Consider the following 14,852-nt stretch of genomic DNA (forward strand, 5'->3'; position numbering starts at 1 on the left):
TCTTCCGAATCAGGCTTGAGCTTCTAGCCAGTTCCTTTCAATATACTGCTGCAACTGCTTTTGAATGATCTTCAGCAAATTTTTACTTGTGTGTGATATTAAGTCACTTAACCAACTGTAGTAAATAAGTCATTAAGGACTTTATATATATATATTTTTTAATTTCATTTTATTTGACAGGGACACGATGACAAAACTGTCCATTGGATCTATAAGGTGAAGGTATGAAATATGCAGAACCCGATTCCGTGGTTAGGATAATTTTGGGGAGGTATCTCTGAATTCCAGTCCCATTCTGTAATTCTACCCATGTATGACGGATAGATTAATAATGCTCCTAAGTGGAAAGGTGGCTAGAAATGGAGAAAGCAGTTTTAGAGTGACATAAACAGGAAGGGCAACAGAACTCATTAGAAGTCTCTTGATTTCAGAGAACATAGTATTAAGGTGAATCATGAATCAAACTGGGTTCTTAGAATTAAATGAGTGTTATGATTTACTTTATTATTTCATAAACTGCAACTAGTTAATGATACCCGCTACTCACTGTGAGCACAGCATTTCCACATATACAATAAAACACCTGAGTCAGAGCTGGAAAAATCTCAATCCCAGGAGAAACAGTCATATACATGACATTGTACGTGACTTTGTTACGTTCTTTGTATTAGTTTTCAAACAAAGGGAAATGCTGTCAGAGCTCTTGCATCACACAATCAGGCTGATAACTGTGTAGTTGTGAGCAACGGTTAAAAATAATTACAAAATATAAATCACTTAAATAAAATTTATTTTTGTTTTACTCATCTGAAAATTTGGTAAACACAGTTTCAAATATAAACTAAAATTAATGCCACTAACCCCTTCCCCAAATACTACCTGTGGCCAGAGTTTCGAATCAACTATGTTCTTAAACAAGTTTGAATAATGTTCCAACCTTGATATAAACCTACACAAAATAAGAAGTCTTTTTGTTCTTGTAAGTATTGTTACGTACTGTTTCTTCAATAACTTGATTTAAAATTCCTGCCTCACTTATTAGCTAGCTAAAGAGCTTTGGGCAAGTAGCTTTAATATCTTTGATCTGAAGCTCCTCATATATAAAATGAAGAAGAGTTGTATCTACCTCACAGAAAAAAAGAGGAAGACCCTCAACAAAATGGATTGACACATGGCTGCAAGGATGAGCTCAAACACAGCAACTCATAGGGACATCACGCTTGGAAGGCCCTTGATGAGATCAATTGACATAGTGGCTATAACAATGAACTCAAGCTAACAAGGATTATGAGGGTGGTGCAGGACTGGCCAGTGTTTCATTCTGTTGCACACAGGGTCTCTATGAGTCAGAGCCAACTTGACAGCGCCTAACAACCTCAGAGAGAAGGGTATTAAATAACACATATACATATGATAACACACTGTGCAGAATAAAATAGCATCATCTCCTTAATCACCTTTATTCTCTTTTAGAAGGAAAATTTTAGTTATTTTGATTTGAAGGTACTCATAGAGATCACAAAAGACATTTATCAATTCTAACTTTATTTATGGCATGGTATGACCTTGACACCATCCCTCCAGGCAGCTTCTGCTTGCTTACCCATATATACATAAGAATACCATTCAAATTAATTTAATTTCCATGAGGTAGAAAAGTAAAAGATGATGCTAGGAGTTTCAGAATACTATATATACTTTATTATCTTGTTCTAGAAACCACTTTGGCTGCTGATTAGAAATAGTAACTCAATGTTATCAAAAGAAAAAATCAAATCATAGTAATATATTAGGGTCCCAGAGAAGACAAGAGAGACAAGGGCCTTCTGGAATTTAGCCAACAGTTAAGTCACTCATATACCTACTGGATTAAGTTCAGTGACATCCCATTCAAGGTACTCTGCAACATGCATCATCTGACTGATGATATTTTCTAGCTCCTGGAGAAGACACAGAGAGAGATGAAGATGAAGACAGAGAGAGAATACAAATTCTTAGTAAGTTCTCCAACTTTTACTTACAGGAATTGTCCTGTTGAACACGTACCTCAAAACTAAAGAAGTTATATACGTTTAAAAAAATAACCTTATATATATCTTTTATTTTAAGTTCTGTTCAATTATACGGAAATCAAAAAACCGAAGCAGTTGCCGTCAACCCCATGTAAGCAGGGTAGAACTGCCCTCCATAGGGTTTTCAAGGCTGCTACCTTTCAGAAGCAGATCTCCAGGTCTTTCTTCCAACACACCTTTGGTTGAGTTCAAACCGCCAAGCTTTCAGATAGTAATCAAGCACTTAACTGATTACACCACTCAGGTACTCCCATACAGAAAACAGGAGCCTGAATATAAATTAATCTTGCATATTGTCTTGAAATTTTCACCACGAGAGGGTGCAATAATACAAGAAAGATTTTCTTCTATTGGAATGAAGGCCTGATCCTACATATTTCCATAAACTGCTATTTTAAGTCACTGACTGTTCTGACCCTTTGACTTGAAAACAGGTATGGAAGGGTGGAAAGAAGTGCTGGAGGGCAACTGAGAGGTTTATCTTTGTTTTGATACACTGAGAATGTATGTTGACTGTTGTAACCATTTATGGGATAGCTTGTTCTGCTAGAGGAGTGTTCGGGGTTGAGGTCTGGAGGCTAAGTGTATGTAGAGTTTATTTTGTGAGGGGATAGAATTTTTGTTTGTATTTTAATATTAGTCTGCTTGAATGTCAACTCTTTGAAGAACTGCTAGTAATAAATATGGCTTGGCTAAATAACTCTAAACATTTTCCATACATATTTATTTAATGTTTTTATCTCCAGAAAAGATTAAACGTGGCTTTGTAAAATGCTTGCAACTTTAAATAAATTCAATGAATTAAGTAGATCTTTACAATATGATAATTTAAAATATAAATAGAATAAGAATAAGGCTTGAAAATATATTAACCTCTTTTACTGTATTTCCTTCTACATTCCATGGCTATTAACTACATATATTAGATCAGAGATTTAACTTCTCTTCAGACTCAGTTTCCTGATCAGTAAAATGGATAGTCTAGCCTCACCTAGTTCATTGAGTTGCATGAAGCTTAAATATGTTGTTATATGAATTATGTTTAATTTGGTGTCTGGCACACTGTAAGTGATAAACATTAGCTACTATTATTAGATACAGTAGTCATTCTTCAAATTATCCATTTTCTTTGCTTTGCCTCCAATAGGTGAACAAATAATTTCAAACAGTACAATTTTAATCTGATATTTAAGAAAATGTACTGGGGTAGAAGACTGTGTGGACAAAACTCTAAAAATTAAATCCAATCTTTGATTATAAAAAAAGACTAGTTTAACCACATATAAATTTATACATTACTCATTGTTCGATACTAGGAATACAGTTATAAATATTGCTAGTAATTTACTATATGTTTATGAAAAATGGCCAGAAACCAAAAAAAGGCATTTGAATGAATTTCTAAATCATCTGCCAATCCATGGCTAAAAGCCTAGTAAAGAAACATCCTTTTAATTTAATTAAAATGAAAAACTAAATGAAACATGTCTGTATTATAATATAATTTGTATTTGTATAATCAGATGCTCCATAATAAGCATATTGAAATATCTCAAAGGAATCTAAATTCCTCACTGTGAAATGTCACCAGAAAATGAGCAAATTTATCGTGTAGTTTAATATTCCTAAATGGAAAATTGAAGACTACCAGGCCCTTAAAAACAATAGCACTTGAAATGCACAGAGTTAACCATAAGAAATCTCACAATCACAGCATCAGTTCAGAGTGGTGGTCATTTCCTAGTGTAGGAATTATATATTTTTATCTCTCCCTGGAGGAGCTGATATACCATTATCCTACTCAGTTACACAAGAAGGTCTCCAACTTCATTGCTTTGCTCGTGAGAGTCTATAAGATGAAGAAGGAAACTCATTATCAGAGAGAATGTTTATTTTAATCAATATTTAATGTATCAAAACATTTTTAATGTACCTGCATACTGGAAAATTACTACAATCTGACATCTGTTCTTTTATTAATAGGCTTATCTTTCATAGGAGAGACCAGGAAACAATATGCAAACTATGTTACCAGCCAAAGAAATAACTGCATGGAAACTGAGATGGATTTAGGAGGTACTTATAGGGTCGCTATCAGTCAGAATCGACTCAATGGCAGTGGGTTTGGTTTTTTGAGTATGGTGGCACAGTGGTTAAAGGATTGACTGCTAACAAAAAGGTCAGTGGTTTGGAACCACCACTGGCTCCGGGGGAGAAAGATGAGGTAGGCGGCTTCTGTAGAGATTTACAGCCTTGGAAGCCCTATGGGGTCGCTGTGAGTTGGAATCGACTTGACGGCAGTGGGTTTGGGTTTTGGGGTTGATTTGTGCACTAGAACTGAGTGTCTAATTTCACCTTCTCCGAAAACTACGGGTGATTTGTAAAATAAATAATTAAATATTCTTTTCAGCTAAATCATAAATGAAACTTAAAAAATTTTATTAGTCTTTCAAATTAAGCATACAAACTTGTTACTTTTCTTTTACTATTGTTTTTATAACTAAAAGTATAGACGGAGTGCAAGTTGCAGATAAAACTGGATGAGACAATTTAAAAAGGGAATTTTGCCCAAATAATCTGTAAGTCTATTTATTTCAACAGCATATATGACTAAGAATACTTTCAAGAAGATGGACAATAAAAAAATAATTAAATTGACTTTAATTCCATTAAATTCTACTTTAATTCTCAATATTTTCCTTAGTGTCGAAATTCACTGATTGTTCTTCCTTCTTTCTAGTTCAATGGTCTCTAACTTTATCTTATGTTTTATTCAAACCAGGCTGGAGTCTTCGTTTTTTTTTCTTAGTGTAGGAAAAAAAAAAAAAAAAGGTAATGTCTTTGTAGTAAAACTGTTCAAATAGAATAGACAGTCATAACCCTACAAGTTTTCACAGGTCACTTCTTCAGAAATCAGATGATAAAAACGCTGCATGTTTACATGGAAATTATATTAAGTGTGTCTTCTGTGGTAATAGCTATAAATTTATTCATTGCATTTTTCAGAAGTAACTACTTTGAAATTTTCACAGAAAATTTGAAGAAAAAAATTACCGAGCTGTCCAGGAAGCCATTCCCATCCGTGTCATAAAGGCGAAACATAACTAGAAATAAAAGGGGTGTTGAAAAAAAGGTTATAGATGAATAAGATCAATGTTAGTTTAAGGTGTATTCTTTAAAATTTATTTTTAGTTGAAAACAACTATTCCATCCCTTCCCTCCTCAAAGTAATTTGTAGTATCATTCCTCCAGCTCAATTAAAAATGAATTAATCATTAATAAAAATACTAGATATCAGATATAATAAAGTCTATAAAATGTCATTTTATATCTAGGAAATACTAAAAAGTACCAGTTTGGTCAAGGTCTTTATTAAAACATCATTCTGTTATTAAAAATAACCCAAGTAGTCTAGACAATCGAAGTCAGGATATTAAAGGGCAAAACGGGTAAGAAGAAAGTAATTGATTCAGAGCTATAGAAATAAATTATAATCTGAAATCTGCCATCCGCTATATAAGCACTCTTTCTGTATCTGTAACGTAAGAAAAATTGCTCCTGCCGTAAGACACACACGTGTTGTGAAAGTTAATTCAGGAGCTACACAAGCAGTGTATCAAATCTGTAAATCAGTATATAAATACAAGCCATGTTATGACTGATCCCCAAGCAGCATGGGAGAGGAAAGGGAAGTGCAAAATAGAGGATTCTTTCTGATGGAGAATACCAAGACATAAAATGCATTATTATCGTGGTTACAATGGTGTATTTGTTTGACTCTCAGAAGGAGCTTCACAGGGTAATTAATCTTTGAACTGGTAAAATAAGGAAAAGGAAAGTGCTGGCTCTGTGGTAGCGAGCCCAGGAAGGAAGGATGACAGAGGTTTACGGCTGGCCTGAGGATTCCCTTGTATAATTCACACACCACCAGGAGACTCTGGAAGAGGCTGCAGGTGCCATTTTGAGATAAACAGAGAAGAATGACACAGCTGTAAAAATAGAGGAGTGGAAGTGAGAGTTTGTGTTGGGTTTGTATAATATCCTGGAGAATCATGATGTCCTAAGTTTATAGTACTAACAAAGACATTGATAACTAGGAGACATAACTATGCAATGACCTTGATTATATATCTCTAGTTACTACTCTATGTTAAAAATTAGATTTCACCAATTTTGATATTATTTATAAGATGCAAAATGAGTCTGTATATTATTAAAAGGAAAAAAAATGTCAATTCAACTATGCTATTTTATTTTTAAGATGGAAACATATTTTAAAGATGTTAAAATGTGAGGGTAAAATATGTTTCCAAGAATTGATTTAAGGTAAATAATGTTAGGCCAGGTAAAATTTAAGTATTTTTATTTCAAATCACTATGATTTTTCTCTCTCATGTCTTCAATAAATGAGAACAAAATACAGGCAGAAACCTACCACAATGTGTATACTAAGCATTCCAAAATTTTCTAAAGCAGCAGCAAACAATAAAAATATCTTTGCAAGTGGCAATAAATCATAGGCCACTTAGAGAAGGGGTTAACTACCAAGAACAAGGGAGGACTTCCAGTAACCTGTTTTAGAAAGAGGGATGCTATGACTGCTAATTCTCACTGGAGTAAATGACTGCTAAATTATTTCACATAGTTGTGATCTGTGAAATCCTATGCCTATGGCAGGCCTTGTGGGTAACAGGAGCACAAAGACACACACACACAGTGTGCTGTGTGGATATCTGTCACTCATTTGGCAGCATCTGAAACTTCTTCCTGTGTTCAAAAAGCCACCACTATATGAAGTACAAGAGAAAATGAAAATGCCAGATATATTTTCCTTACTAACTTCACTTCAATCTAGACTGAGCACATGACCCAGGCTCCACCGATCTTCAGTGCAGCCCTCTGATTATTCATCAGATGCTAGTGCCCCCCCTCCAAAAAAAGGGGGCTGGACAGAATCCATTTTAGTGATAGAAAAGGACAGCAGCAGCCATCTCAGTCACCATTTACAATAGAATCCAAAAGCATAAACACATACGATTAAAGGTATCAAAAGATGTGTAACACCTCTGTGTGAAAAGAAGGAAACATCACTGAAATTATAGAAAACCTTCACGAAAGGAAGTATAGATCATGACCATGCATTAAAATACTTAAAATGCCAATTTTCCACAGATTGGACTATAATATGAATATAATCTCACCAAGTCAAGGTCAAGGAGAATAGCTTTCCTATATCTAGATCATGGTGAGAGAGGGAAATTCTAAGATTTTAATTTTCAGAGCAAAGTCTGCATTCCTAATTTAAAATTGTTGTGGGGTCATGCAAAAGCTGAAAGATTGAGCACATGTATTTATCTTGGCTCTCTATTGAAGTTCTACTACAGTAAAAGCAAAGGATAAAATAGGCATAAAACAACTAGCACACACAAAAAAAATAGCAATTTAGGAAGTTGGAAAACAAATGTAAAATGCCAACAGACTTAGACACTTGAGAAATGTGAATTTATTATGGTAGTAGAGAGGAGGCACAGTTTGGCAGAGAAAGGGTGGTAGTTGGAAAATTAATTGATCTTCATTGGAAGAAAAGTTAGATTCTCAAATACTATACTTCATGCCATACAACTTGGGATATACAGACTTTTAGCCTCCAGAACTGTGAGAAGATAAATTTCTGTCCTTTAAGGCCACTTATCTGTGATATTTTTGTTTTTGTTGTTTCTCTTACAGCAGCACCAAGTAACTATAATGACCCCTGGTGGCACAGTGGTAAGTGCTCAGCAGCTGCTATTTGAAAGTTCAATGGATCTAACCCACTAGTTGCTCTGGGGGAGAAAGATATGGCAGTCTGCTTCCGTAAAGATTATAGCCTTGCAAACCCTACGGGGCAGTTCTACTCTGTCCTATAAGGTCACTAAGAGTCAGAATCGACTTGATAGAAATGGGGTAGGTAACTATGATATACAGATAGATAGACAGACAGATAGATAGATATGACAGATAGATGAGTACTCTTCCTCATATCAAGGAGACTGATTTTAAGCTCACCAATCAATCCATGACACCACCACTACTCCCCTATCGAGGACATTGAAGGCAGTCCTCTCAAAGAAAGTAATTTGGAACAAATGAACAAAGCGGAGGAGGGGCTACTTATAAATACCAGGAAATATTTAATCCATTAAATAATAATAGGAGCATTTAAGGATCATGCAGAGAACAAAAAACATTCTCTGAAATTAAACATATAGAAAAAGTAAAAAAAAAAAGGTCATTACAATTTGAAAGACATTCTAGATGTGGAATGAGAAAAAAAGATTTAAAGAGGAAAAAATGATAATTCAAACTTTAATTCAGGACATTCAACATCTAGATAATAGTGGTTCCAGAAAGATAGGAAAACAAAGGGTGGAGGGGGGGTTAATTTTCCAAGAACCAGAATTATGGACAAAAAGTTGCACATCATTGTAAAATTCCAAACACTGAGGAACAAATATACTAAGAGCTGGCAAAGAAGGAAAAAAAAAAAAAAAAAAAATTGCCTTTAAGTCGATTTTGACTGATAGTGACCCTATACATACAACAGAGTAGAACTGCCCCATAGGGTTTCCAAGGAACAACTGGTGGATTTGAACAGCCAACCTTTTGGTTAGCAGCCAAATTCTTAACCACTGTGCCACCAGGGCTCCAGGGTATATACAAAGGATAGACAATCAAAATGTCATCACATCTGCCATATTAGAAGCTAGAAGATTATGCCTTCAAAATTCTGAGAGCATATGATTAGAATTTTATAGCAAGCCAAACTACTGATCAAGAGTAGAATAAAGACATTTGCAGGTAAATATGGTCTCCAAATTTCTCTCTTATTTCTCACAGAATCAAAAAAACAGACCCCTTGCAATCAAGTCAATTCCAACTCATAGTAACCCTGTATGACAGAGTAGAACTGCCCCACAGGGTTCCCTAGGCTATAATCTTCATGGGAGCAGATCACCAGGTCTTTTCTCCCACAGAGTAGCTGGTGGGATTGAACCACCAACCTTTCAGTTAGGAGCCAGGCTCTTAACCAATTGCATCACCAGGGTTCCTTGGGATTTACATTAATGGTGCAAATTTGAGGGTTAGATTAGGGATAGGAACAATGAAAACTAAGCAAAGCAGGAAAAAAAAAAAAAGCTATTAGTAACTCCATGGAAATAAAAATTGTTTGGCTTAGGAAGCCTACAGAACCTTTTACTTTTAAAAAGTACATATGGGTAATAATGATAAAAATTAATATTTAATTTTAAAAGATTATAATGAAACTCTTTCCTCTCAGAATTCTTCAGAATAAATTTAAGGTAAAGTCAGACTCCAAGGTCTAGTAAATCTGAAAAAATAGTTATTTTTAAAACCAAGATAAAGTTAAAGATTTTTAGGTATAAAAATAATAAAAGACCCATATTAAAATCACTCTTTCAGCATGATATCTTCCAAGGCTGGGTACTTGTTATAAAGTTTTAAACTCATTTCACCCAGATTTTTTCTATTTTTATGCTCATGTAATTTCACTTTACATAGAAACAATTATGTGCCCACACATGTATTTAGTGGAAAGATCAGAGAAAAGGCATATTATGCAATATAAGAGTAATTCTTTTATCTATAACTTTTTTTAAAACTTCCAAAAGATTTTTAAATATCTACCTATATATGTTCTCATTGAAAAGCTTACTTTACCTTCAAAAAAGTGCCAAATACTCTGGGTTTTTTTGTTGTTTGTTTTTGTTTTGTTTTTCTCATACCTTCCATAATATGTTATTGACATGGAATTATCAATACAGAATTTTTTTTAATTAAACATTAGAAAGCATATATTTTAAAAGGCTTTTAGCAGGGATTTCTTCAATTTACAATATTTTACTTTATTTCAAGATCTACTTAATAAACTTAAGGGCAGAGGCAAAAAATTGCTGCTCAGAATCTTTTTTTTTAATTGTAAAAATTAAAATTAAACTATAAATTATAGAGCATACTACATTTGCCAATGTAACATCTTTCACATGTACGATTCAATCACACCAATGACATCCCTCATTATTGTGTAACCATCACCAATATCTGTTGCCAAATTTTCCAGCACCATGAACAGAAACTCAGTGTTTCCTAAACAAGGCTTCTCTCTATCCCCTGCTTCCCACTCCTGGTAACCACAATTTAACTTTGATCACTATACATTTGCCTAGTCCAGGTATTTCATATACATGAGATCATACAATATTTGTGCTTTTGTGACTGACTTACTTCACTGAACATGTTTTCAAGGTTCGTCCATGTTGTAGCATGTATCCGGACTTCATTTCTCTTTATGGCTGAGCATATGTACGCATATACCACATTTTGTTTAATCCGTTCATCTACTGGTGGACATTTCGGTTGTTTTCACATTTTGGCCATTGTGACTAGCGCTATGATGGACACTTCCGGACAGTAAAACTCTTTCCCGTACCCTGATAATCTGAATGGTCTGGGCTCCTTGATCAGTTATGGGAATGTTGTAAAATGTCGCAAAGTGCAGCAAAGCAAGAAAGAGAGAGAGAACTACGGGCCGAAAGCTGCACCATCGATTAGCGCAAGATCTTAGTTCTGAGTGAGAACTGCTGAAAAACTGGAACCTGGTTTGGAGTAGACGGATAGGGTGGAGTAACAAGCAAGGATTGAAGACATTGCCCACTTAAGTGTTTCTTCCAGAAAACAGCGCTGTCGTTAAAAATGATTACTGGGCAGGGCTGAGAAAGCTAACATCAAGCAAGAATCTAACGCTCTGAAGTCACCAGAAGAGTACAGGACATACTAAGAGAATGGAAATGGTTGCTCAGAATCTTTTAATATTCTCTGGAGTAATAATTTTTCCTTCTTCCACAAGATTAGCAGTTTTGAACACAACAAAAGGTAACTTTCTGAAATAAAAAAAGCACTGTACTGTGGGTCAGAAATCATGGCTTTTAGTCTCAGCTAAATAAACTGGTTGTATAATCACTAAGGGGAGTCTCTGGGTAGTGCAAATGATTTACGTGCTTGGCTCCAAATGGAATGATTGGAGGCTCAATTCCAGCCAGAGGCACTTAGGCAAGAAGGCTTGGTGATCTACTTGGGAAAAATCAATCATTAAAAACCCTATGGAGCACAATTCTACTCTGACACACAGGGGGTACCCATGAATCCACTGGAGGACAACTTTTGTTTGTTTGTTTGTTTTGATCCTTAAGAAGTATCTCTGAGTTTTAGTTTTCTCCTTGATAAAATACAGGAAGGTTGACTAGATAATCATTAGAGTCTCTTTCAATATTAATTTTCAGTGGTTAATGTTATAAATAGCAGTACTTTAACATAAAGATACATCTTTGTTATCTGCATGTCAATTGCCTACTTCCTGGATATTGTCCTATTGGTTTCCATTCAGCAATAAATTTTCAGTAAATGTATGCTAGTTTTAAATTTATTATAGTTAAGTCATAAATGATTTGGTAAACATTAACCCAAATGTGCATACCATGCATCTTCAAGTCAAAGTACATATGAATCGGTATTATTTCAGGCTTAAATACATTATTTTTCTCATCTCAAGCAACCACTGACTTCATAAGGTTCAAGTCATTTATTGAAGCACACACACAAACTCACATGTGTAGTAGGTGTTGAGATGGGCACTTACTAGTGAATGCTAGAGTAAGAGAGAGGCACACAAAATAATACTGATTAAGAGATGGGAAGAGGACTCAAGATGTGTGCTAGCCCTCAGGAGTAGATTGGACTGGACCAGATATATAATAGGGAAAGAATACCCTCAGCAAATGTACATTATAAACAAAGTCATGGAAATGGAAAAATTTAGGGTTTGTCTGGTTGAATAACAGCCCCATGTGACTAGGACAATTTGTGTACATGTGTGAAGGTCAAAGCCAAATGCAAGACTAGGAAGAAGGTTGGGGTCAAATTGTGAAACCATTTCAGTTTATGGATGATAAACTAAGGGGTTTAACTTTTATGTATTATTCAATATTGGTGGTGGTGTTAGTTGCTCTTGACTCATGGCGATCCCATGTACAATAGAATGCCCAGTGTGATCCATAGGGTCTTCACTTTTGGAAGCAGATATCCAGACCTTTCTTCTTAGTGTTATTCAATAGGAAACTATTAAAGGCCCACTTTTCCTCTAAGTCAGAAGAAAAAGAAAAATAATTGGTATAGAAGTTGATGAGGGAGACTTGGTGGTGTAGTGGTTAAGAGTCCGGCTGCTAACCAAAAGGTCAACAGTTTGAATCCACCAGCTGCTCCTTGGAAATTCTATGGGGCAGTACTACTCCTTGTGATAGGGTTGCTATGACCTGGAATCGACTCAGTGGCAACGGGTTTAATTTTGTGGGTTTTTTGTTTTTTGTTTAGAACTCGATGTGGTTTTAGATTACATGAGAGGAAGTTATAAGAATTCACATCTAGTGAATGAAATGATGATTAAATAGATAGATGTTTGAAGGAGCAAAACATCTGGATTAATTCCTGATCAGCAGACAGAAGTTGATGGCCGGAGAAACATGGAAGGCACTGAAGGTCAGCCAAAGCCTTGTGTAATGCTGTAATCCATAGAATTATATTTTTATTTCACTAAATCTTTGTGACCTCAGTTTAGGGACAAATAAATTAGATGCCTCAATTATCCAGATTTGGTTTTTTGTTTTGTTTTCTTGGGTTTTTTTGTTTTGTTTTAAATTAGGGCAAAAAAGAATGATATTAGAACAAAAGATATGAAACTAAGTATGAAAGAATGATTTACTTCATGAATTATGGGGTTGGTCTAGATTTGAAGAGGTGGGAGGCCAAAAGGCATCAGGTAAATCTGGGAGGAAGTGAAGTAGTCAAGGGACAAAAATTCTTAAAATACTTTTATTCCATTTAACAAACATTTATGTGAACTAATAAATGTGAACAAATTTATTCAAGCAAATTTATTAGTTCATTTAATCCACACAGCAACCCTCCAAGATAAACCCTATTATTATCCCGGCTTTACAGTTGAGGAAACAAAGGCCTGAAGAGGTTTTTAAAATGTATGCAAGGTCACTCAGGTTGTAAGTGCTAAAGCTTCTTTGGCATTCAATTCGTGTAAATCAAAAGTTAGGGTTTGCATTCAATTAGTGTAAATCTAGACTTCAGGTTGCTAAGTACTGTGCTATGCTATATTTACATTAAAAGTACGAGAGTGAGACTTCAAGTGAACTCATGGTGTGGTCAAAGTAAAATGCTAGAGTTTAAAGTTTTAGTGTAAGACCAGTTCCAAAAAATTACAAGATTTGGGATACTGCAACAGAAGCTGGTGAGGTCACAGAATTTGAGCAATACAAAGAGACTGAAAGAGAAGTTTGTGGAATGGCTTTCCAAAACATACTGCAATTGTTCTGAAGAAGCTCAAGGTGAAGAGTGCTAATCAGTCCTGGTACTGTGTCCCTCGACGAGATGGATTAACACAGTGGCTGCAACAGTGGGCTCAAGCATAACAATGATTGTGAGTGTGGTGCAGGACTGAGCAGTGTTTTGTTCTGTTCTACATTGGGTTGCTATGTTGTACACAAGTTCAAAACTGATGCAACGGCAGCTAACAACAACAACCACCATGTCCAAGTACCAGGATGGTTGGTAACTGATTATAACAAGGAGAGAGAAAAATGGAATCTGCCTACACCCATAACACACACACACAGGCACACAAGCATACACACTTTCCAAGGATATACGGGAGCAGCAGAATAAACACTTTCTACCTGACAGGGTCTCAGGGCTGTCAAGGTACTCAGAGAGCAATTAGGTTTGTGTTAAGAAAAGGACATTGAAGAAATAGCTTATATTTGGTGGACACTTTGAGAGATTTTTTTCATTTCTTTTCAATAGAATAAGGTTTATGCCAAACATTGTGGAAAGACCTGGTAGAAAAGACAGGATGGAAGATGGAAAGTGGGAGAATCACTAAAGAGATTTGTAAAACATTATTTTGGGTGAAAATTGTACCTTTTATAAACATTTACAATAGCATGATCATTTTACCTAATTCTCCTGGTGTAAGTACCTGCAAACTACTGCCACCATCCATCAATTCTTAAAAATAAAACAAAAAACACTAGTCATTTCAGAAAAATTGTTTTTGTGTGAGTATTCTCATTGGAATAAACGAACTGCATAAACTAGTGCTCCTCAAATGTGGTCCCTGACCAGAACCACCTGCATCACTTGGAATTTGTTAGAAATACAAATTCTCAGACAAACGCAGATTCCCAGATTTGCTGAATCAGAAACACTGGAGGTTAGGCTGATCTATCTGTGCATTCATAAGCCCTGGAGGTGATCCTGATGCAAGCTGAAGTTTGAAAACCCCTGGCCTAAGCCAATGTGGCTATCCCTTTCTGCTTTCAAACAAAACCCTTTGTGGTCGAGTTGATTCTGACTTGTAGCGACCCTATGGAACACAGTAGAACTGCCCTATAAGGTTTCAAAAGCTGTCAATCTTTACAGGAGAAGACTGCCACATCTTTCTCCCAGGAGAGGCTGGTGGGTTCCAACCACTGACCTTTTAGTTAGCAGCTAAGTGCTTAACCACTGCATCACCAGGGTTCCTCCTTTCTGCCTCACTCCCTGGAAATTAAGATCCAAATTTAGCATTCGCCTGCAAAAACTGACTAGGATATTAAGTGTTTGATTACATCGATTTCTGTGTTAATTTTAAATGCTTTTTTCTTCTGGTTTATATCA

General features: G+C 35.4%; 1 protein-coding gene across 11 annotated transcripts in view; it reads right to left on the reverse strand.

Annotated features, from left to right (window-relative positions):
• The window catches only part of DGKB (diacylglycerol kinase beta), a 795,246-nt gene that overhangs the window by 562,540 nt on the left and 217,854 nt on the right, over window positions 1-14,852 (reverse strand). For all 11 annotated transcript variants that reach the window (XR_007518417.1, XM_049893502.1, XM_049893507.1 and 8 more), the window contains 2 exons: window positions 5,127-5,176; window positions 1,866-1,940 (listed from right to left, as the gene is read on the reverse strand). Coding sequence is in view for 10 of the 11 variants with exons in the window: in XM_049893502.1 (XP_049749459.1) it covers window positions 1,866-1,940; window positions 5,127-5,176 (125 nt within the window). In the remaining variant the exon portion in view is untranslated. The remainder of the gene's footprint in view (window positions 1-1,865; window positions 1,941-5,126; window positions 5,177-14,852) is intronic.

Source organism: Elephas maximus, chromosome 8, assembly GCF_024166365.1.
Source record: "Elephas maximus indicus isolate mEleMax1 chromosome 8, mEleMax1 primary haplotype, whole genome shotgun sequence".
In the NCBI taxonomy this organism is placed as follows: Eukaryota; Metazoa; Chordata; class Mammalia; order Proboscidea; family Elephantidae; genus Elephas; species Elephas maximus.